This window comes from Onychostruthus taczanowskii, unplaced genomic scaffold (assembly GCF_017590055.1).
Source record: "Onychostruthus taczanowskii isolate IOZ18803 unplaced genomic scaffold, ASM1759005v1 scaffold43, whole genome shotgun sequence".
In the NCBI taxonomy this organism is placed as follows: Eukaryota; Metazoa; Chordata; class Aves; order Passeriformes; family Passeridae; genus Onychostruthus; species Onychostruthus taczanowskii.
The window spans coordinates 6,660,344-6,684,431 of NW_024501792.1; the positions used below are offsets into that span (position 1 = coordinate 6,660,344).

The window sequence follows — 24,088 nt, forward strand, 5'->3', positions numbered from 1 at the left end:
AAAAGCCAGCACAGCACAAACAGTGCTACTGCAGCAGGATGAGCCCCTTTCTTGGAATTCTGTGCCTGGCCAAGACTGACAACTTCCAAATATCTAGAATGAGCCACATAAATCCCAACTCCCTTGCCATTAATGAGGGATGTAAAAACCTAACAGGGAATATCCCCTCTTGAAGAAATACAGTTGCTTTTACTCCAAAAATTTCCTATTTTAACTCGATTTTAGAACCACAAAGATTGGAAAAGACCTCTAAGATCAAGGCCATTTTCCAAAAAACTATCCAAATATTTCCTTAAAAAAATATGTGACTGTGACTTTTAAATTTCTCATTTCTGAAGCTCTTCCCTCCACCTTAGTTACACAAAGGTGTGAAGCAGCAGAGGAGAGAGATTAAGGATTTTCTCTTTATTGCACAAGGAGCTCTCTGTCACACAATACTGTACCTGCACATGCCATTCCACAGGCACACCGACCCCACCAGCCCCTGCACATTCAGAAAAACATCAAACTTTCAAAGACTCTCTTCTCAGGACTTCTGTCTCACTTTTGTCTCATTCCTAAATCTCTGTCCTCCTGTGTGAACCACCAAGAGAAATACAAGTCCAACCAAACAGACACTTTCCTTCCTTTCCAAGATGCTCAAGGCCTTGTTGGATGGGGCTTGGAGCAACCTGGTCTAATGGGAGGAGTCCTTGCCTGTGGCAGTGGGTGGGATTTGAGGTCCCTTCCAACCCAAACCAGTCTGGGATTCCACGATTCTTCAACCCCTGCCCCTCATTTCCAGGCTGTGAGCCACACTGACATTATCCACACTGGTGATGAGTCGTGTAAAGTCCAAGCTGCTCCAGTTCCTGGTCCCACGCACGCAGTTCTGATCTGGAGTGGGACTTTTGCACTTGGGAGAGTTCAGCCACGGCAGAGCGAAGCACAAGCCCTGAGCTGGATCCCTGACCCAGGCAGGGCTCACAGAGGGAGCAGCACTGGACTCTGCTTCCTCAGCCTGGAATTCTTTTATGGCAGCTCAGCCAGGACTGTGGAAAGCAAAGTGCAAAGTTCAGGCCTGGGGAACAGAAATCCCCCTGAGCTACACCAGGCAGGGCAGGTCACTAGCCACGTCTGTCAGGTCCTGGCAGATGAGCAACATTCCCCTGGCTGTGCCAGGACAGCCTGGAATCTGAGGGCTGCAGGGGATCTCCCTGCCCACTATCCATGATGGAGATGTTGCACAGCCAATCCCTATCCCAGGCTGCACCCATCCATTTCCCAGGGCTCGGGTTTAATTTGTTTTAATACAAAATATCAAAGAATCATTAAGGCTGGAAAAGCCTCTGAGATTGAGTCCAACTGCTCTCCCAGCACTGCCATGGCTGAACCATGTCCCAAGTGCCATAACCCCACAGCTTTCAAATCCCTGGGCAGCCTGAGCAGTTCCAATGCTTGACAGCTCCTTCAGTGAATATCCAACAAGACACTACTAATACTCAGATTTGGCCAGTGTGTTGGAGCTTTTTTGTTTAGATCAACTACACTCCCTCCAATAAATTGAGAGGGGGGAAGCTCTTCCCATGCTAAGAGCAGCAGGATAAGACCACAAGCAATTCCTGTACTGCCTTTGACATTTTTCCTCATGTTTGTTCCCCCCACAGCTGTAGTGTTTCGAAATGCAAATTAATTTTCAACTCCCAGCTGTCCTCAGGGTCACTCAAGCACAAAGAATCCTCTCCTGGCAGCTGCAGGCAGGGCAAGGGAGAAGGGGAGAGACAAACTGAGTCTTTTTTAACAGCAAAGGCTTGTGTTCCCTGCCCAGCAACCCCAAGGATGTCCCCCCAAACAAGAGAGTCTCCACAGGGATCCCATGTACCCCTTTGTAATGCTGACCCCATACCCAATAATCTTGAGTTCCAGCAACTCACAGGGCAGATGGTGAAGCAATAACAGTGCCTGTTGTGGTTGGAAATTTGCCCAAAATAACTCAAAACTATTGGCCTTGAAAGTATCAACTTGTGTCCAGTTAGTTTGTGCAGCAGAGAATACATCTGCAGTAAGGGGACTTTTCTACTCATCTCCAATTTGGGTCAACTGTTCCCTTTTTTTTCCAGGCTGCTGGATCTGCCTTTGATGTCACACAGAGACACTCGTTGCCACATCCAGGGGGACTTCAGGCACCTAAAACACTCTTCACAAAACACAGTTCAACATCAGAAATGTTCAGATTTGGGATGCAAACCCAACCCGAGAAACACAATAAATACAGGGGGAACACACAGGTAAATTTTCTTAATTTTTACAGACAATCACAACTGGATGTCATGTGCCAACTTGTGCTGGCACTTAGATAAATACTATTTGATATTTCTATCCCACTCCTAATCTCCCAAGTACTTCCTGGGTATTAGGAATTTACCTTGTGGCACCTTGGGGGCAGATATGGGTTATTAGTTTGATTGTACAAGCCTGGAGATGGAATGGGAGATAACAAACGAGTTCCCCAAGGCCAAAACTTTGTGGCAGGGACAGGTTTGAGTTCCCATCTCAGGGCCAGAACTCTGCAGCTGTGACCACTGACTGCCCGAGTCCTTTGGAGATCGATTTTGACTTTAAAAATTACTGTAAATCAGGAAACACCAAAAGGAAATTGGTCTTGGCATGTTTGAGGCTGCCTTGGTTTCAATATCCTGCCAATTCAATTAAAAACGGGACAGCCGGGACAGCAGGATGGAGGGAAGGGGATGGCTAAGACCACCTGGGAGCCCAGAGGTTGTGAAGTCACAGCAGTTCCACAGAATTCCTGTCCCAGAGTGCAACTTTCAAACCTTTTCTGCCTCATTTACACCACGTGTACACAGGGCTGTGCACAACAGGGACTCAGGTGCAAGTGAAAATGCTGACACAGGCCAGTGTTTCCTCCGTGTGTGACAGAAAACTGTTTATAGATACACAAATACTACTGAGGGAGGCAGAGCAGAGCATTTCCAGTGTCCCCAGTTAGGTGGCCTTGTCAGGAAACAAGATCCACCCCCGATTTGTGAACTGCAGCTCTATATACAAACAACCAAGCCCAGGTACACAGGAGAGCATTACAGAAATTACGGGATGAGTAAGGATGCATTGTTTATCCTGCTCAACAGAGAAGTCAGGATCCCCTTTTTTAAAAAAACACCTGGAATACGGGAGACAAGGTAAATCACCTCCAGATATCCCCATCTGCAAGCATAACAAGCATGAAGGAGGCAGGGACTTTAAGGGACTTGCCGAAGTCACACAAGGAATGTCTCAGCAGAAAAGAGAATTGCAAACAAAAACTTCAGAACTCTGAGTTGTGTCCTAATCACAAACTGGTTCAGGCATCTAAATGCTTAAAAATAGAGACAGAAGGAAAACTGGGATAGCAGGATGCCAGAGCTGAACCTACTCGGAGGTTTGAAACTTTTCAGTTCACATCCGAACTTGTCAGCTTGGATACTCTGAAAATACCTACTGAAAGCACAAAAATGCCCCAGGGGTTCATCATTCCCAGAGTGAGCACATCCAACACAAACCCCAGCCTCATGCAGAGCCAACACTCCCTCCCATGCTGGAGTGGCTGTGGCCCATGTCACCGTTCTGAGGGAAATGTCACATGCACGTCACACAACACCAACACTTCAATAAACCTTTGTACAGGAACAAGTTGTTATTGCCTGAACAAACCCATTGATGTGGCAGCAAGCATTCAAGGCATGTCAATTCTAAACATACCTGGGAATCACAGGCCAGGCTGCTGAGCTGCCACAGAACTCCATGGAGCTGCAGGTAAAAACTGAGGGGCTATTCCACATGGAAGCTCTGCAAATATTCCAAAGTCTTTCTGAAGAGAAAACCTTGGAGCAAAGCCATCACGAGCAGAGATTGGAGCTGGGGCATCAGAACACTGAATCCCAGACAGGTTTGGGCTGGAAGGGACCTTAAAGCTCCCTCAGTCTATCCCTGCCATGGACAGGGACAGGGCAGTAACAGGGAATGGGAACTGGTTACATTCACTCTCTTGGAGTTTAAACAGCAAGAAAAACTGAAATTATTTAATCTCCACTGTCCCAGATTCCCAATCAAGGCTTCCTTCAGGATGGCAAAGATTCCAAGCCAGCCAGGCAGCCTTTTATTATAATTACAATTCTGAGCTGGTAAAAGGGGCTCCTCACATCAATACCAGGAGCCAAAGGGGTGACACAGATTGCCAAACCTGTGCTTGAGCTAAGGGGAACCAGGCTTTCAGAGATGCCAGCCAAGAGGCTGCCAAGATCTCATTCTTTGTGTTTCTCTGTTCTGGTAGCAGTTCCCTCTATACCCACCCTGACATGAATTCCTGTCAGAGGTAAAACATTACCCAGCAGCAGGGTGGGGATGGCTCCAAGGGATGGATATAATCCAGAGGACCCCAGACAAGCCATGATGTCAGCAGGAACCCCAAGGTGCTGCTATGAACCTTCCTGAAGAGCTTCAGAACCAGCAGAGGAGAATAAAACCATCCCTGGAAAACCTTTGCTGCTCCTGGCACAGTATAGAAAAGTATGCAGATACCTTATCTGCTATTTTCTGCTATTCTCTTCCACTTTATTTTTCATTTAATTCTACCCACTTGTCCAAATTAATTCTGAATAAATGTGGAGAACTGGAAATACAGGAAGGACACAGAGCAAGATCAGGTGAGTTAGTGAAGTTTGTCTCTTGTAGGCATTTACATCTTCAGCAGAAGTCAATGCCTCTTCCTGACCACACGGCTCAAGCACTTTATAACAATTAAAAAATCATGCATAGATCCTTCACTACAGTAAACTTTTAAACTAAAAATTCCATTTGTGAATATATCTTTTCCAGTGATGGCAGCTGATGATGTATGAATATGACAAATGCATAAAGAGGTACAAAAAAAGCCTTGTGCCATTAGCCTACAAAATCATCTGTGGATGCAGCAGGTTGTATGATGGATTATCTCTGGAGGTGGATCTGTGACACACCTCACTGGGGGACCCCAGAGCTGCCTTGTGCTTCAGTCCAATTGCTAAGGGAGAAAGGATCATTTCCAACAAGTGACAGGAACACTTCAGGCTTGGAAGAACAAATGGTGTCCCCGTGATCTGCAGTCCAAGCAACCCAAGCACATGAGCCCAGCAGTATTTGAATAAAAAGTACATTGTAAAGTAACCCCTCATGTGCAGCAGCTCAGGAGAGAATCACTTGCAGAACAGCAAAGTGGCTTTTGGTGGGTGCAGACTCTTCCTGCTGGGTGCTGACCCATCCCACCCCTGAGAGCAGCCCCAGCCCTGCCTGGGCTCCCTGTGGGCATTGTGGCTCCATGTGACTCCTTGTCCCTCCATCAGCTCTTCAAGAACACGCCCAGCTCCCCGAGCCCTGCCTTTCCTGCAGCCCAGCTCCACGTTCCCCCTCACTCCCACCCCTGTCACACCCCCAGGAGCTGTGGGGAGCTTCCTAGCCAAACATTCCAAGGCAGGAACCAGGGCACGGTGCAGCTGCTGCAATGCAGCACTCCACCAGCTCCCACACTCCACAAACATCCTCTGCCAGCACAATCCTGCTAATTGGGGTCGGGCTAAATTTAAGTTCTATTTAGTTTCCTTGAAGAGAGAAAAACTTCGGGGAAAAAAAAAAGAATCTCTGCCTACAAAGGGAATAAGAACAAGGTCTCTTGAGGAGTCAGAGACTGGGATGGATTTGCTGTATCTCACAGCTTCATAAAATTGTGACAGGACATGGGATTGTTGGGGTGTCTGTGCAGGGCCAGGAGTTGGGCCAGATGATCCTGTGGGTCTCTCCCAACCGGGAATGCCCCCTGAATTTGTAAAACAAACCAGCAAGGCAGGTGGCAACTGCACCAACCCAACTGAGAGCATTTCTGAGGGCAATGGAGAAACAGCAACTCCCAGCTGAGCCTGGTCTGCTGCCAAGTGACGCTTCCCTGGCAGGGAAGCATCCCAAGCCCAGCAGGAGCCAAGAGATGAGTAAGGCACTGGATGGGATGCAGACAGGACCCTTCAGGCAGGCTCCACGGGGTGTCTGGAGCTGACTGGAGAAATATTGTGCAAACCAACATACTTGAAGGGAGCATTACCACAGGCTCTGCCAACAGAGAAGTCCAAAATCCCTCATATCAAAACTGGTTTTACTCCTGCAGGTCCCGCCCATCATTCAGTGCTGACATGTGACAACAGAGAAGAAAAGGACACCCTGCTGAGACTTTCACTGGAAGCAACACACCTATGCATACCCAGCCCCATGCCCAGGAGCCTTGTGACTCCCAATTCCCTCTTTCCCAAGCAGCTTGGAGCACAGACAATTTTGAAAAAGAATCCTGTGATCTGCCCATGACTCAGAACCTCACCAGAGAGACTGGACAGCAATGCTTCCTTCCCTCCATTCCCTTCCCTCCAAGGGCCTTTAGGGAAGGACTGCTTGGCACCCCATGGAGGTGTAACTCTTACACTGGAAGGGCTCCAGCACTGTTTGGACAGCTCAGAGTGTCAGCACAAACCAAACTGGAACTGAAAAGCAAACACAGCAAATTCAACCCCCAGGACACTGCCCAGTACTCACCATAGTCCCCACCATGAATCACCAGAAACACAGGAGAGTTTGGAGTGCAATGCTCATCCTTTACTCCTGTTAAATCCTCACCTTCCCCACTGTAGCTGCCTGGCATTCTTGCTCAGACCCACACAGGACACTCAGGGAAATGACAAGGCACACCCTCCCCAGGGCAGCAGCACCACCAGCCTGCCGCTGCGCTCTTCCTGCCTTCCCCAGGCACCCTGCCCTAGGGAGAAACCTGGGCACAGACAGATCATACCCTGATCCTCAGAGCTGCAGGTTCTGTCCTGCCAGCCTGGGAGGCACCTCCCAGCAGGGAGAGCATGGCCTCACCTTGGGTACAGGCCCATCCCAAAAACTCAATGCCACGATGGCACACTGGTTTGCATTAGGAGCCATAAAGGCCCACCTGGGTCAGCACCTGGTTCCTGGCAGTGCTCAGGAGCTTTGGGAAAGGCAGGAGGAGGGAGCAAGTGACACTCAGTGCACTCCTGCAGCCCCATGCAGGGAACAGGGTCAGGGAACCTCTGAGCCCAGAACTGCTGCCTGGGTTACCCAGCCGAGCACACAGCCCTTGCCAGTGCCACATTCTCAGGCAAGTAACAAAAATCACTGATCCTCAGTGGGACTTTAGTCCTTTTCTGAGCCGTGGGGTCTTCAGGCAGGACTCCAGAAAACCTCCCAGCAGTGCAGTTGCTGTCTCAGCTGCAGGCAGCTGAAATGCACTGCCAGGTGCTGCCTGGAACACCCAGCTCAGACAACCACAAAATGCTCTGCTAGGTCAGGGCTCGGCAAGTGCAGCATGTGGAGCTTTGCAGGATGGCACCCCAGGGCTCCTGCTTCCTAACAGCAAACCAGGGCACATCCCTGCATCACTTTCCTCCTGTGCATCCCATGCCAAATTTATCCTCCTCCTAACAGCAGCTCGGAGGATGCAGAACAAGGGATTACTTGCTGAGCCCACAGAAAGACAAGGTACTGCAGTAAGTGAAACATCTCCTCTGTGTTTGCAAATCCCCTCTGGGTACACAGCAAACATGTTCTTCTCCTCATTAAGCAATCTGAGGCAGCTGCCTCGGTGCAGCGTTTATTAAAAAAATGCTAAACTTATTGCAGTTTTTGTCCTTATTCCTTTTATTCTCTCATTCTGCTTCCCATTCACTAAAACTGAGCACAGTTTCAGAGACCCCTGACTACAGAATTTAGGCTGCTCATGTTGTTTCTCAGCAAATTCTTGAAAATTTGTCATCGTCACAAAGCTGATAACTAAGAAAATTCTTAGCATAACTCCAGTTTGTTTCAGTATTGCATTTCTGAGGTGCACACGATGCCTTGTCACTCACTGCAATCGCTAGGGATGGTGGCATTTGCTCCATCAGCCCCAATAAATATTTTCGGGGAGGGACATTGACCCAACAAAACCATCACAAGCTTAAACAAATCAATGAACGTAATGGGTTTTTTTCCTTTTTCTGAACTCCCACGTTTCAGGTTGTGATTCCAAAGTATCACCAGCAGGTACCACACTCAGCCACAGCATGCTCTGAGCTCCTGGAAAAAGCACTTGATGTTCTGATTATGAGAAGCAGCTTTTTAAATTCACCTCAGGCCCCTTTCAGCAGGTCAGTGCTGCAAGAGGCTCCATGACTGAGCTACACTAGTGCTACAGGAGGAGAGAATCTTAAAATGCTGTGCATGCACAGACCCAGAAATGTCTCCACGAGCCCCATCCTGGGGCTTGGAATACAGGTCAGGGAGCTGAATCACATGGAAAACAACAATCCTGCTGTGGGAAATGGAGTCATGCCCCTGTTGGCAACACTCAAATTGGATCTGCTTCACTCCAGGGAGCTAGGAAAGGGCTATTAAATCGAGGGTGAAAGCAGCTGGTGACTCCTGAGCTGAGGGACATCATTAGGACAGCTCAATCAGTGTCACCCCAATGTGTGGGATGGTGGGCAGAGACCAGGACAAGGACAGAGCTCCCAGAGACCGTCAAACAAGAACCTCCAGTGGAGTTCAAGCAGTTTAGTTCAGCTCAGGATGTGTCTTTGAATGGTAAATAAACCACCCCTTGAAGCTAGGGGAAGAAGTCGGCACAGAGGGCAGGGAAAAGCTTCAGCCATCACTGACTTGTGCCTAAGGAAAACAGACAGGAGAAGGGCTGGGGTGGGAGGGAATTCCCTCCTGCCCATCAGTGAGCTCACTCTGCTCTCATGGCTCCTGCCCTCAGGAGTGCTGCACAGCGTGCACATAAAACCAGCTCCAGAGCCACATGGTGCTGTGAATTACCCACTCCTGATGCAGTTCCTATAGGTCAGCGCCTGCTCCTGACTCCAACCATCTCTGGTGCTTTGCAAGCTCCAATAAGGATCTCTGCTGGCTCCAACTGAGCCACTGCACATGCTCTGCACCAGCTGGTGGTGAAACACTTTTATGTGAGGTGAGGGAGTGCACATCTCTGTTACCAGCCAAATCAGCTGGAAAGACAGCAAGAAATGCCCTTTGCCAGCCTTTTACAAAAAGCATTTCAATGAACAAAAAGTCTGAAAACTCAGTGAAAACTTTTAACAGAGAAACTCCTTTCTGGCCCCACGCATCCTGTCACTTCTCCCTCTGCCTGCACATCAAAGCTGGGAGACACCAGATTGACAACTCTGGCACAAGGGATCTGCTGCAAAGCCACCCAACAGATCCCATCACTGCTTTCCGGACGGCCCTAACTCCTGGGCAAACCACCTACAGCCCACAGCTGCTCCAGGCTGCGTTCCCAAACATCCCTGGGTGTGGGAACAGCTGAGCCTGGGGATCTGGGACAGCAGCCCAGTGCTCTGGCTGCTCCTCAGCACTGCAGGAACCTGGACTGGAGGTGGCACAGGGAAAGGGCAGGAAAGAGCCCGTGAAATCTACATTCATCCCAGTAAGAGTGGTAATGATTGTGTAATTTTGTTCTTGGAATGGACAAGTTTGCACCCCTGCCTCCCTGAACTGTTGATGGGGAGGGAAAAGGCTGAACAGAGAGGAAAAGTCAGCTGTGAGGAAACACAATTCAGTTAATTCCTGTAAATCCTGTGAAATCCAAGGAAAAGGCAGATGAAGGATTTACCATGCAAACTGTGCTAGAACCATACGAAGGTACTGAGTTAAGAGAAATGTAGGGGCTTAACATACCTGTTAATTAATCACTGACACTGACATACAAATAAAGCCTATATTCCTGGAAAAAAAAAATTGAAGACTTGAAGAGGTTGAAAATCCATCTGCAGGAGCTGCAGCCGCCTTCAGTGTTCCCACATTGAACCACGACACTTCCCACCTCGAAGCACAGTGTTTGCTTCTCATTAGCCTCAGTTTCCCATTCAGCCATGGATTTGTGCCACACATTTGTGTCCCAGCACCACCCTGAACAGCCATGGTCACCCTGACAAATTCCCAAGAGAGGAAGAGCTCAGGAGCAGGTTGCTTCTTACCATCATGGCCAGAGTTGAGCAGGTGCTCCCCCAGGTCACAGCCAAACACCCTTTCCTTGAGGATCCCCCGCTGTTTCAGTTTCTGTTTCGTTGGGCGCGACTTCATGAATGTCCGGAGGAAGGTGATGAGCTTCCCGTGCTTCTTCGACACTGCACAAGACAAGGAACAACCAGCTCATTCCACACCTGGCAACCACTGAGCAGAACTTCTACAGAGCATGCAAGAACAGTAGTAGCATCAATACCAATTATTTACAGGAACAGATTTCCCAAGGTTTGACACTAAACAGACACTTGGCTTTTGTCCCAGCCCTTGGCTAGTGCGGAGTTACCGGGAGCGAGCTGGAATGGAAGGACTAGCACAAAGACGCGTTTCCTGCAGAGTAGCTCCAGGCAGGAGCCACCTGAAAGGCTGATGGTGGGCAGCACCTGGGAGAGGCAATTTCATCTCTGGGAAAGGGAATGAGGCTCAACTGAGAAATCAGGTAATCTACTGTGCAAACCAGTGTGTAATCTACACACAGAAATAAAGCTTTGTGATCGGCCCTTGCTCTTGCCTGAGGCCCCTGCAGAACAAAGGGCTAGCTATAATCTCTGAGGCTGAGCAGGCAGAGCTCCCTCAGAGCCCAGCCTGCCTTCCCAGCACACCAGGGCCTCACTGCCCCTCACTACACCTGCACTCACTGCACCCTAGAGCCTCAGCAGCTCTGTTCTCAAGCCATCACAAAATAAAAACAGACTCAGAGAGTCACTTACAGAGGTTGGAAAAGCCCTCCAAAGCTATCAAATCCAACATGTGCCAATTCCCCCACTGTCACCCTGCCCAGAGGGCTGAGCACCACACCCAGGTGTCCCCGGGACACCTCTAGGGATGGGGACTCCACCAGCCAGCCCACTGAGCAGGTCACAAAGGCAGCTGATTGAAGAGATGCAGTTTGTCCTCTCCAGAATGAACACAAGCAGCCTCCAAAGAGAGGAGGATGTGGCTCAGGAGCCGCCTTCCAACCTCCTGCTCTGTCCCTCTGGGCTGTGCTGGGGAATCTCTGGTCCCTCTGCTGAAACCACCTGCTCAGGAGCTGAACCCCAGCGCAAGGCAAAGGAGAGCAGTGGGTGACAGCAATGACTTGGCCCTGGCAGGAGAGGCCGGGCTCAGGTTGAATGGGAGCAGAACAATGCCCTGGAATGTCAATGTTCCTCCAGAGGCCCTCAGAGCCTCCCCAACAAAGGTGCCATTGTGTACACAATTTAAAAGCAGTTTAATTCAACAGAAGAGCTCTACTGAAGGGAACAAACTGCTGGGTACAAAGGGTGTCTTTTGTGGAAGCCTTTGCAGCTCGGGAAGTTGTAAAGGCTCTTGCAGCAGCAGCAGCAATCACCCTGCCCTGCTCCTCCCTCTCATCCCAGGCAGGCAAGACAAGAACCGTGTATTCCACCTGCATTAACACTGCACAAACACTGCAATCAGCACAGTAACACCTTCCACAGCAGCGAAGATCCCTGGGGACAAAGGTTCATCCCTTCAGTGTCACCTCTGCTGCCCAATGAAATGTGAACTACAGAGAGCAGTTCTGAAACTGGGACTCAGCAAAGCAGAGATGGATGGACACTGCTTCACTCAGCGGGTTCTTCAAGCAGGGAACATGAAAAACCTTGTCCCAAGATCGTGGTTATACCACACAATGCTTCAGGATGCTTTAATCCCTTCACACGGCTGAATATTTCTCCTTCCATTTTACCAGACACTGACACAGTCCCTCTACTGATATAGGTAATAAACCTGATATATGTATATTTATATAATAAACCTGATTCCACTGACCTTAACAAATTTCACTGATGTGAGGAAAGCAAATGTCTCCTTCTGCACAAAGTCCCCAGTTGCAGTACAACAGCAAACTGACCCTCAGCACCACCTGAATACCTGAAATCCCAAAATCCCCACCAAACCAAACCCCACATCTGCATCCTCAGCAATCAAACCCAATTTATTTAACAACCACAGGAGCCTTAAGCATGACAAAGTGTGGCTGTGGGGGCTTTAATTAAAGGAGTGTTTGCAGTTTGATGGGGTTTTTTAATTGCACGCAATAAAGGAACATATTGTGCTGACATGCCAAACAAAGTTAGGATGGGGTTTGGTTGTATCCATCATCACAGGAAAATAAGGGCTCATTTATCACCTGCTATCGGCCTCAAGGATAAATGGAGACTGTCTCATCCTGATTAGTGTGGAATTTCCATGGTTAGCAGCCTCGGGCTGCTGTGGTAACACCACTGGAGGTGAGAGACCTGAGACAGATGCTTTTACAACAGGCAAACAGAGCACCTACTAATCCAAATAAAGCAGTCATTAATATGTGTTTATTCACTTGAATCAGTTCACACTCTGTATACTATGTACCTTGCTTGACTTAATGAAAAACAAGCCAATCAGAGAATGGATTTTAAGTGGAGAAAAATGCATCCAATTCTAGTCCTAAAGAAATTCTGCTACTAATGGAGATCAACAAATGACTTTTTGGTGTCACCTCAGCACTAAAACCAGAAAAAAACCTGCAATGGGTGCACTTCCATGGTCTAAAGATGTATTTGGGTTGGTACTGGCATCACTGACCAGAAAAGTGAGCTGAGTTTTTAAAACACAGTAAATCTGTTCTGCCTTTAAGCCACTCAGTGCAGGTTAAAATAATTGTCCTGCTTTCTGCACCATTAAGCAGACTCCCACAAACTCCCTGCCACAGAGAAGTGCTGCAGCAGCCAAGGACTCTGCGAGGGCAGGTTCAGCCACCAGAAATGCCCTTGTCCCCAGCCTGTGGAAGTGTTAGCATGGCTCCTTGGTGCCACAGAGCCTGCTCTGGCTCACTGCCTGCTCTGCAAGCCTCTCTGAGGCTGAGCCCAGCTCCGAGGGCTGTACCCACGCAGGAATGATTCACTCGGGCTTCTGCTGGGAGGGGGAGAACAAGAGAACGGCAAGAAAACCCAAGCAGCCACCTCCCTGCTGACAGGTTATTAAGGAGAAGGAAAGCAGGTAGGTGTCAGAGCGGGGTGAGCTCTGCTCCTGAGCTGCGGGAGCTGCCTCCTGCAGCAGCAGCAAAGGTGGGATCCCCCCACCCTCAGGCACTACCGACCCTTGAGCACCAGCGCATCCCGAGGGATTAACTCCCGCCGCATCCTGGCTTGGGTGAGCGCAGCACAGCAGACCCAGGCTCTGGACAAGTGCCAGTGCCAAAAGCTGCCAGGAACGCTGCAAAATCTGTGTTTTCTGCTCCAAAACACCCATCCAAGGCTTCGCTGCCCCACAGGTGACAGTGACAGCAGCAGCCAGCAGTGCTCTCCTGCCGCAGCACCCGTAACTGCCCTGCACCCAGAACTGGTGACTGCAGGAAAACCAGGGAATCAAGGCACAGAGTTTAGACCTGAAACAAATCTACAAGTGTTGCAAACCAAGCAGATGTGCATAAAACAATTAACCCTTTCCTACCATTACTGTCCCTCTAATACAGCAGGGGCATGATAGAGCTGATCCACTCACAGTTTGAGTCTCCACACAAGATGCTCATAGAAATAAATTCGGGAACCAGCATTACTAACAGAAAATTTCAAATGGTTGCTGTGCTTTAAGTTACCAACTGAAAGCCAAACCAAACTAAACAAAAATTCTAACATTTATCCATATTACTTTCCACCTCAGACTTAACCAGTAAAAAATACATTGTTTACCAAGAAATGGGAGACTTTCCTAGAAGGAGCAAGGACTGCTTTCCTCAGAAAGGCAGATTTGGCTTAATATCCTGGCCTGAAGAAGCAAAGATAAATTCTCCATCCGGTAGAGAGTGCCTGGCTGCAAAAAACCCCCAAATGAAACCCAACTGAAAAACCCCACCTGAGTCTGGGCCACTTTTGAAGTTTTGCTGGCACAAATATATCAATTAGGAGCACACAAAAATCTCCCCCCCCACCCTTTGCTGTCATAACTGTGCTGGCCAAAGCCTTTACATGGTGGGGAGGGGGGGAAGGAAAAGGATTCCTTGTGCCAGGTAGTTCATTGTGGCTTTGGGAAGCTGCCCAGTACCTCTCCCAGGAACATTTATGGATCAGGCAGCGCTGTTGCTGTTACCACCAGCACTGGTGGTGCAAGTGAGGCCCCAAATCCCCCTGACACTGGTAAAAGCTATTAAATAACAACCACTACATTAAAAGCAAGGCTCCTTCACCCTCAGGACATGATTTCTGCAGCTTTACTGGAGAGCTGTGCCAGCCATCAGCTCCTCATCAGCTGCACACGCTTGGTCAGCACAACTCACCCCTCTGGAAGCCCACAGGGATCCCTCAGGATTTGCTGAGGACTCCCAAGCCTTCCTCTGAGCTCAGCCCATGGTGGCACTGCTGGGTGTCCCCACACCACAAGCTCAGCCCACGCTGGCACTGCTGGGTGTCTCCACACCGTTCCCTGAGGCTGAGCCACCGCTGTGACCTGGATTAGGAATAATCTGCTGCCCCTGATGCTCTTAAGGCAGAGCTGGGCCAGCCCAGGTGAGACAGCCCAGAACCGACCTGCTGCCCCTGGTCTTGATCCCTCCTGTGCCCCGTGGATCCATTAGGGATGCAGTTATTTGGGATTCACAGCACAGTCCAACAGCACCATGTGGCTCAGCCCAAGCTCCACAACTGATGTCTGGCCACAAAATCCTTCCCAAGACCACTGCAATATTTAATTCGAATTGCCCAAAGTGCTGCCAACAGAAGGAAAGGCAGGATGGCAAAGAGCACTGTCTCCTTCTGATTCCTTGGCTTTGGATCATTGAGACCAAATAGGAAAAACCCTTTTAACAAACAAAGGCAGCTTACTGTGTCCCCAGATTTCTTGTGCTCAGCAAGAAAAGCCCCCTGAGACAACAAAGGCTTGAGAACAAAACACAACCCAACCAACCCTGCAGCAGGACAGCATCTTCCAGCTGACTCATTCTGCCTCTTCCCAAAGGCCAGGGGACATCCAGGCAAGTGGTGACCTGGCAAAAGATTCTAGACACAGAATCCCAGAGTGGTCAGGGCTGGAAGGGACCTTAAAGCTCATCTTGTTCCAAACTCCTGCCATGGGCAGGGACACCTCCCACCAGACCAGGTAGCTCCAAGCCCCATCCAGGACAATGGCAGCTTCCTTCAGGACACCCTCCCAAACTCCCTGCCTGTTTCCCAAGCCCTCTGCCTGGTCCCTGCAGCCTCATTAGCCTCTGCCAAGAGAAAACAAGCCCCTGTTCCACAAAGAGCACCTGTCTCATTCCCTGTTGGTAGCACTAATATTTGGGGTGTGACAAAACCCCCTTCCCAGGGTAATAGCACCACGTTTTCTGATACAGGGTTAGCAAACTTGGACTCCAAGAGAATAATCTTAGAGGGTGTTTGCTGACCCACATTCCCAGCACATGGGCAGCCTGTTTGTTGCTGTTATTCCCGGTGATTTTACAGGTCACAGCACCCAGCTGGACCCCGCTGCAAGGGGAGCCTGATGCTCAGACCAAAGCAACAACAACACGTGTGGCTGCAGAGCTTGACAGCAATCCACAAACTGAACTGGCAGGCACAAAATCAAAAACGGACAAAGGTGTGGGAATGTCATAAAGAAAAGCATTAGAAAACAAAAGTGAAATCCATCCTCGCTTAAAGGAGATTTACAGCAAACCAGGCAAAAATTTTTCTAGGCTATTAGTCCCTCCAGAGCCATTCTCTTCTAAAATTAAACTGCTGCAGGGAGAGAAGGAGAAGCAACACTCTTCTGAAAAAAGAGCAGCACCAGGAATCAGGAGATGAGAAGCTGGGGTTGTTTTTGCCACACATTTCCTGCGCTCCTGATTCTGCACACTCAGGATCACACTGAAGGGTGGGAGCAGAGCAAGACCAGCTGGGTCCCCAAACAGGAGCAGTTACCCCGACTCCTCCTGAAAACATCAGCCAATACACTCAACATCCATCCCCTTGCACTTGGAAAAACCCACTCTGCAGACCCACATGTCACCGAGGAAAAGAAGTGATGCCAAGCCAAGAATTGAGTCACATCTCCCAGTTCTCTCTCATGTTCCTTAGCAACAAGACACTTTCCTCCTTCCCTCCTGCCACAGCACATTCTATTTTGGAAGCTCATTTACACAGCCCTAAAAACCCCAAGCCGAATGTGGAACCATGCACCACCAAGCACCATTCCTTAGTCCTTGAACAGGATGCTCGGTTTGAAGAAGGACCAACCAACACAACAATAATCTCACAAATCTCTATACTGGGCTCCCTCAGCAGGCATAAAGATTTTCAAGAGATAATTTAAAATTCCATAGATATGAGAGTCTAAAAATATCTTTCTATCTTCAATAACTTTCATAAATATGTACTGACTGGTCTGCCATAAACAAGAGCAAAATAAATTATGTTTTCTGATGCTGCAGCATTTCTCTAGTGCCAGGCTGCCATCAACTAAGGCTGGGCTCTGAAGTGAAGAAATATGTTAAAGGTGATTAATTTCAGTGTAATTTGATAAAAACCATTCAAATTAGCTAAGACAAAACCAGCCAAGGATAAGGACAGATTTCCAGCTACCACGAGAGCCCCACACATATGGAGAGTAAAGTAGGTCATTGATAAGAGGTGGTGCTGTTTATTTATAAAGCCTGGTAATAAGGAAGCTGCATCTCTTGCATCTGCTCAGGCTCCTGCAGCCATCCTTTGGGCAGTGTCTGTGCAATGACCCCAGCACAACTCCAGCTATTCCCCATTCCTGCCAACAGCAGCCCTTGGCTCAGGTTGGCTGCTCCTGGTCAGCACAGGAACATCTGGCACCAGAGATCCACCAGCCTGGCAACTCACAATGACACAATTCCTTCAGCTTCTGCTGCATCTGGGTCTGGTCACTCCTCTGCCACAGACAGCACACTGCAAATCCAGAAGCTACCAGCATGGTGGCTATTTTCATTTAACTGAAATCACATGTCTGTGGTGACATGCACGAGGATCATCTACAGTGTGAACTGCCTGGAGAAGTTTCTTTATGGCCATGAGAAAACGCAGACGTGAACCAGGAGCTAATGTACAACAGCAAAACCTCCCTCCCTGCTTTTCTGCCAAATTTTTTGAGTGTTAGTAATGGCTTAAGAATAATAACCACGAGGTTAGTCTGATACAAAAGTCTATCACATATGTCTGATACCAAGAAATCTGTGCTATTTTCCAGCCTTGAGACATGACTGATCTTTGCACAGAGTCTAAGACCATAAGGGAGCACTAAGATGATACCTGACCTCCTGAACAGACCCCAGAACATTTCCTAGTTAATCCCTGAAGGACAGCACACCTTCCCCAGGGCAGTGCTACATGGCCAGGAGATATAAATCAGTTATTTATGCAGCTGAAGGCTAACGCAGACATGAGAGAGGTTTCAAAGGTTCAAGAGCTGGCAAGGTCAACCTATTAATTCTATTAACAAGTTTAAATAGTATTTTGGAAAAAACAACAGTGCTGACTAACAGAGTCCCAGTGATGATGCAGCAGCGACAGGCTGGGACAGGTGACTGGGGGAGGAAATAATGATGGATGGGGCTGTAGTGCAAAGGAAACCAGTTATTAGAGGCTCAATCTGGAAAAGGAGTGGGAGCTGAAAACAAACTGATAGAGATTTAGCACACATGGCAGTGGGGTCAGCAGCTCAGGTGACACAAAGAGGTCACAGGGCCAGCAGCAAAACTAGGAGACAAAGGGAGCAAATTGGGAAACACGGAGCTAGGAAAAAAATACCTGGAGAGACACTTAAAATACCTTTCTTCTCCTTCATTCTAGCTAAATCTCTGTTCCAGCAGAACTTAATGCAGCACTTTTGCTTATCTCACCTACCCTGGAGACTGAGGATCCTTTAGAAAGGCTGCTCTGACTCAGGTAACTATCACAGGCAGAACTGAACACCAGATCTGCCCATCAGGGAGATGGTGTCAGCCTCCTACCCACATCCACTTTGGCACGTCAGAATTGTTTGACTTCACATGCCCAAGCTCACACCACACCCAAAGATTTGAGCTCTGACACCAAAATGTGCAACCCTACATTCACACTGAAGAGGATGTGACACTAACCTGAGGGTACCTCTGGTACACAGTTTGCATGGTTTGAGAAGAAACCCAATTTCAGAATGACCCCAAAGGTTGTGTTGTGTGGCCCATGAAAGGTGGCATTGGTTAAAGGAATTTCTGGAACCTCAGCTGGCGCAGCAGCATTAAGGGTAAGCATGAACATCAACAACCAGCGCCCTGTGCTGGGTAACTCTGCAGACACTTGCAGCTCAGGGAGAAATGGAACAACACTCACGAGGCAAGGTGTCACTTTGGCTTTAGGTGACACCAGAGCAGGGCCCTCTCTGCCAGAAGCTTCTCCAGCTCACCAGTCATCACCAACAGGAATGTGATCCACAGGGAGACAGTGATGGCAATGCCACACATTTCCCGTTGGAGCTGACTGGAGCTGCTGGCCATCCATACAGATGGAACTGCCTAATAGACAACCTCAACCTCCCTTTAGGACAATCTAAACCAAACATTTTTTCTCCTGGCTTCAATGGCCACGATCTTAGAGAAGTCAAGAGCTGGCTGCTCCCAAACTCACACTCACTTAAAGGCAAAGTGCCTTTGCTCTGCCTAGTTCACAGCCCAGCTGTGCTTCATGCAGCTCCTTCCCTGATTAAAACACTTCCCAACAGCCCCGCGGAGCTGCAGCTCAGCTGAGCCTCGCCCACGCAATTCCTGCAAGTGGCAGCAGCACTGCAGGAGATCTTCCAAAAACTTGACAGTAACCCAAGCTGACCCTGCATCACACCAAGCACTTTGGACACAGGCAGGCAGCCCAGAGCCTTCCCAGGCCATTCCAACATGAGCGTGGCATCAGCCGGGTCGGGATCACCGCAGTGACGGCGGCACCGCGCTCCTCCAGCCCGCTCTGGTGGGAGGGGGCGAGAGATGGAAAAGGATCTGACAGGAATCAACAAACAACACAAGTGGAATAATGAGGAGTTTGGCAGATGGAGCCCGATCCCACAGCGAGAGGGTGTTTACTCTTATGCAAGGCCTTGGGAAGGCACGGGGAACGAACAAACCCTTTTGATTCCATGGGGAAGGGGCATGAGCGATCCCCCTGGAAACAGGAGGAGGCCCGGGTCAGGGGGACACTGCCTCGCTGCTCCTGATGCCCATGGCACAGCCTTTGCCCTGGGTACAGGCTGTCCTGAGGTACGTGGTACTCCCAGTATGACAGGCAACATCCCTGCTGCTCTCCCAGTCCCTTCCCAAAGGCTGCCTCTCCCATCTTCACTGGCCCGAGGGCAGTGTTTGCAGCCCAGACCAGTTACTTCCAAACTGCAGTGACCTACCCTTCCCAGATCCACACTGCTCTGGTTCTTCTCCTATTTACAGCCCTAAACTGCTCATACTTTGCTATTAACCCCTGAGATGATTCTGCCTTTGGAAGTTAAGTTTCCACTCACCTGGAGCACAAAAAGAATACTGAAGACCATGACCACAATTTTCATTCACATTACAGTCACTTTATACAGCACAAGAAGGATACAATAGCTAAGAGGATAAAAATTACATTTTCACATGCCTCCTCCTTACACATCTGAAAAAGTGTAAAAAACTTCACTGAAAGTGAAAATTTGACCTAAAAGTTTGGGGATTTGAGGTGAATTAAATCTGCTTTTTAAGGCTTAGGAATGCAGACAATGTATTGTTTTGCCTGCTTTATATTCTTTTCCTTTCACTTCCCAGGGCAGGGCTTTGATTTCAAATGAGCCTCTTTTATCATGCCTGTGTGGTACCCAGAACAAAGGAGGCAGGGGAAGAGTGGAAAGGGAAGGCCTCCTGTCTTCTCTGTCACAAATAATCAGATCCTGCAGGGCATTTAGTCCTTAAAATGGGCTCTGGCTTTTAGGGGGTTTTCTGAACAAATATGAACAGACGAGCCATGGCTACTTGCAAAGTGTCTACTGTGATCACAGTAACGTCTCTCCCTGGGAATTTTATTTTCCAGAGTGTGCATTCCCTGCCCCAGGGCTCCAGCAAACAATGGGCTGGCAGTTTTAATAGGAAGCCCCTTTCTCCTGACCAACAGCATCAATAATATTAACGCTTAGGAATGTGCCAGTCTGGGAAGGGAGGGAAGACAAAAAGATAAAGTGATATGCAAAAATCTATTGAAATTTAAATTGTAGACATTCCCTTCTGTCAGCTGCTTCTTTGGGAGGGAGGTATAAATCTGAGAGGGAGGCACTGAACTCCAGCCCTGCAGCCCCCAGGATCACGGCTGGGGTGGAGGGGGTGTGCACGCTGGAATTCCTTCTCTGCTGGGATCTGGGTGGGAATCCTCACACAAATCATCCCGGACATGAAAGAGGCTCCCTTTAACAGCTCCGGTTTGCTACACACCCATGACCCGAGAACAAATCCAATAAAACAATTTACAACTACAGACCCAACGTGGAGCAAGGTGGAATAGAAACCTTTAGGCAGAGATTAGTTAGAGGGAAACATAAGTAAAACAATTAACAAGGAGGGGGAGAGGGGTAAGTATGTAGATTTAATCGGTATTGGGTCACCAAGCCAGGGAACCTGCCCAAGTGCACGGATCCCCAGGATCTTTTCCCACTGCAGAAGCACAGGTCTGTAACCAGCAGCCAGGGAAGAGAGAGATATTACTGACACCAGGCTGAAAACACGATCCCAGGCAGGGAGGCATCTGAGCACCCTGACGGCATCACACCCGTGCAGGACCAGCCCTGCTCCAGGCAGTGCCCTTCCTGGGCAGGACACCCCAGCACAGCGCAGCACCCCTGGGCCCAACCAGGGGGTGTTAAGTACCATCAAATCATGGAGTTTGGCTTGGAAGGAACTTTAAAGCCCATCCAGTGCCACCCCTGCCATGGGCATGGACACCTTCCACTGTCCCAGGCTGCTCCAAGCCCCGTCCAACGCCTGGTCTTGGGCACTGCCAGGGATCCAGGGACAGCCACAGCTTCTCTGGGCACCCTGTGCCAGGGCCTGCCCATCCTCACAGGAAGGAATTTCTTCCCAATATCCAACGTGAAGTATGTACCAATAGCCTCTTTCCTGACGCACCACCACCGGGAAAGAAGAATCCTCATCCAAAGCCACTCATTCCCCACACGCACATTAAGTACCTGGCAAGTTACTAAGCAACAAGTGGCGCAGACACCTCGGCCCCCTCTCCGAGCCCCGGCGGGGTAACCCGGGCTATCGCTGCCTCACCTGGCCCTGTCCCGGCCGGGTCCCCGCGCCCGCTCCGCGCCGGGCTGCCTCGGCTCCGCCGGGATCCGCGGGATGCGCCGGACGCTCGCAGCCTCTGCGGCTCTGCCAAGCCCCTCCCCGGCTCCTCCTCCGCAGGTGCCTCCTTCCTTCCTTCCTTCCCTCCTCCCTCCCTCCCGCCCTGGCTCTCGCAGCCGCTCCGGCGCTGCCCCCGGGCCGGCACCGCCGCGGGACCGTCGTGACCCTCCTGCCGCCCCGCCCGGGGCCGGGCAAAGGGCGCAGGGTGGGCAGGGAGGGATGGGGAGCAGCACACGGCTGCTCGTCCGTGGAAGGTGTAAAATAGAAATGTAAAAGAGTCCCAGGTATAAAAATCTCGAAGGGGGTGCTGAGAAGATGAATCAGGCTGTGCTCGTTGGTGCCCAGCAATAGGACAAGAGGAACAGGGCAGTTCCAGCTGAACGTGAGGGGAACTTTCCCTGTGCAGTCATCAAGCACTGAACAGACTGGCCAGAGAGGGTGCGGAGTGTCCCTCACTGGAGACATTCCAGAAACATGGACACAAAACTGTGCCCTGCTGGAGCAGGGAGCTGGGACCTGGTGACCCTCTGAGGTCCCTTCCAGCATGAGCCATCCTGGGATTTTGGGAAGGTCTGACCACTGGCTTTGCCCCTTGTAACCCACAGCTGCTCTGGAACTGCCACCATGGGGATGGGCCCGGTGCCATCACCTCAGCCTGTGAGCACCTTCAGGAAAAGACGCGGGACAGGAAAGCTGCACTCACCTTTATCCACTTTCTCCTTCCTTGCTCCTTCATGCCACAAAATCTACAGAGGACACTGTGGTGAGGGCCACAGCCCAACCCCACCAAGACTGTGGAGCTCAGGGGCACATCGGTGCCACCATCCCTGTCCCTCAGTCACTGCTCCTGCTGCAAATCCCTGAGGCCACACTGAAGATCTGTCTCAGCATGTCCAGAAGGAAGGGAAACACACCAGGAAGGCCTGAGTGCTCTGGTGGAAGCATGTCCCAGCTTGCAGATGTGACACAGTCTGGGCCCCACAACCGCACCTTGCACCCACCATGTCCCGGATAATGTAATCACAGGAACAGTGTCCCCTCCCAGTCCGAGGGGCTAGTTGGCATTGAGCTGAATCAATGATCACTGAAAACAAACCAAATTAAAAACTCTCCAGGAGATCTGCTGTTTGAAAGCAAAGCCTAATGACAGGATCATTTCCCAGTGACCCAGCTGCAACCAGACTCCAGCCCACGGCAGAGCACAGAGACCCTGAGACATGACCTGACTCCAGCACTGCCATCAGTGCCCAGCCTCAGCAGCACCTGAAGCAGGAACAAGAGCCAGGAGGGCAGGAAGCCTCAGCCTTTTCCTAGTGCCAGTGAAGCTGTGACCTTACCTGCATTTACTGCAGGTTTGTGGGCTAAGTTCTACCGTTGTGCTGTTCGACCTTGAGCTCCCCCATTAACACCAGTTCATCAATCTCAGTAATTGCTGTCACCCACTTTAAAATGTGGGCTTGCCAGCTAAAGGTGGGCAACCTCAGGATCAGAAGGATTAAGGAGGAATTTGCCTCTCTATCTGCAGATATCTTGATGAGCAGGAGGGGAAAACTCATTTCTTTGGGTGCTCACAGTTTCTCCTCTGTGCTGTTTTCAAAATGGTTTCCTGACTCACATCTCCCGAAGATCCTGTTCTCCAGCTTCTCCGTACACTTGGTATTCACTGCTGGACTTGCTTGGCCTGGACAGTGAGCACGCTATCTCACCAGGTTTACCTCAGCAGCCAAGCACAACCTCTAAATCCACTTCTCTCTGAATAATCCCAAGTGCAAACCCTTTTCCCTGGTACCAACTCACCATTCTCAGAACGTTCTTCCTACCAAACCCACTGATCAAAGCTGGGAAAATCCCAACACAGATGAATACAGCAGAAGCAATGCTATTCCAAATTAACATGCAAAATGCACATAGAACTCCAAGCAGCGTCCAGGGCTTCAGAGCAGTAACTCTGAGCTGCCCAAAGCTGCCAGGATGTGCTGTGTGCTCCCTATATATATTTTTTTTCTTTTTACTGTAGGCCAGGCTTGGCTAGGAAGACTTCTTCAGGGCTGGTGACCCCCCATTCACGCACTTTGCTGGTGCCGTTTCAAAACTAAGGCCAGGAGTTGCCCAATTCTATTTTTGCTAATCAGAGCAGGAATGTAACAGCTGCATCCTCAGTAACAGAGAGCTGCCTCAGCTGCAGCCTTGGGTTTTACCTTTCAAATTACCACTCTGAGGAGGTATTTTACTACCTGGTGTACAATGACACACCTTTCCCTCATCTGCACTTTGTTTCCTGTAAAGGAAAATCTTTAATCCTTCTTAGAAACTGCCTTTCTTTTAGGAATGAAACCTGAGCAACCAACATGTAACTCCTCTGCACCTGGGACCTTCTGCACCTGCACAGGGGTCTCTGCTCTCCACTGCACTGAACAGCACTGCAATGCCTTTTGCTGCTTCTGAATAGTTGATTGAAAATAATAAAATAATCACATGAGCCTCATTTTCTGTTCTAATTTCTTCTGCCAGACAATTGTAAGCTTTTTTTTTTTTTTTAATTAAGCAAGTGAGATGCATTCCCCACTCCTGAGGAGTTTGTCTGCTTGCCATGGAGCAGAGGAAGCAGATAATGAATATCTTTTAAACCCAGCTAAGAAACCCAAGCACTTGAAAGCACAGAAAAAAGGGTCC

The 24,088-nt window shown here is 49.6% G+C and overlaps 1 protein-coding gene across 1 annotated transcript in view; it reads right to left on the minus strand.

Moving 5' to 3' along the window:
* The window catches only part of ARHGAP32 (Rho GTPase activating protein 32), a 229,760-nt gene that overhangs the window by 22,854 nt on the left and 182,818 nt on the right, over positions 1 to 24,088 (minus strand). Inside the window, exon 12 of the mRNA XM_041414024.1 lies at positions 10,053 to 10,202. Within this exon, the coding sequence (XP_041269958.1) occupies positions 10,053 to 10,202 (150 nt within the window). The remainder of the gene's footprint in view (positions 1 to 10,052; positions 10,203 to 24,088) is intronic.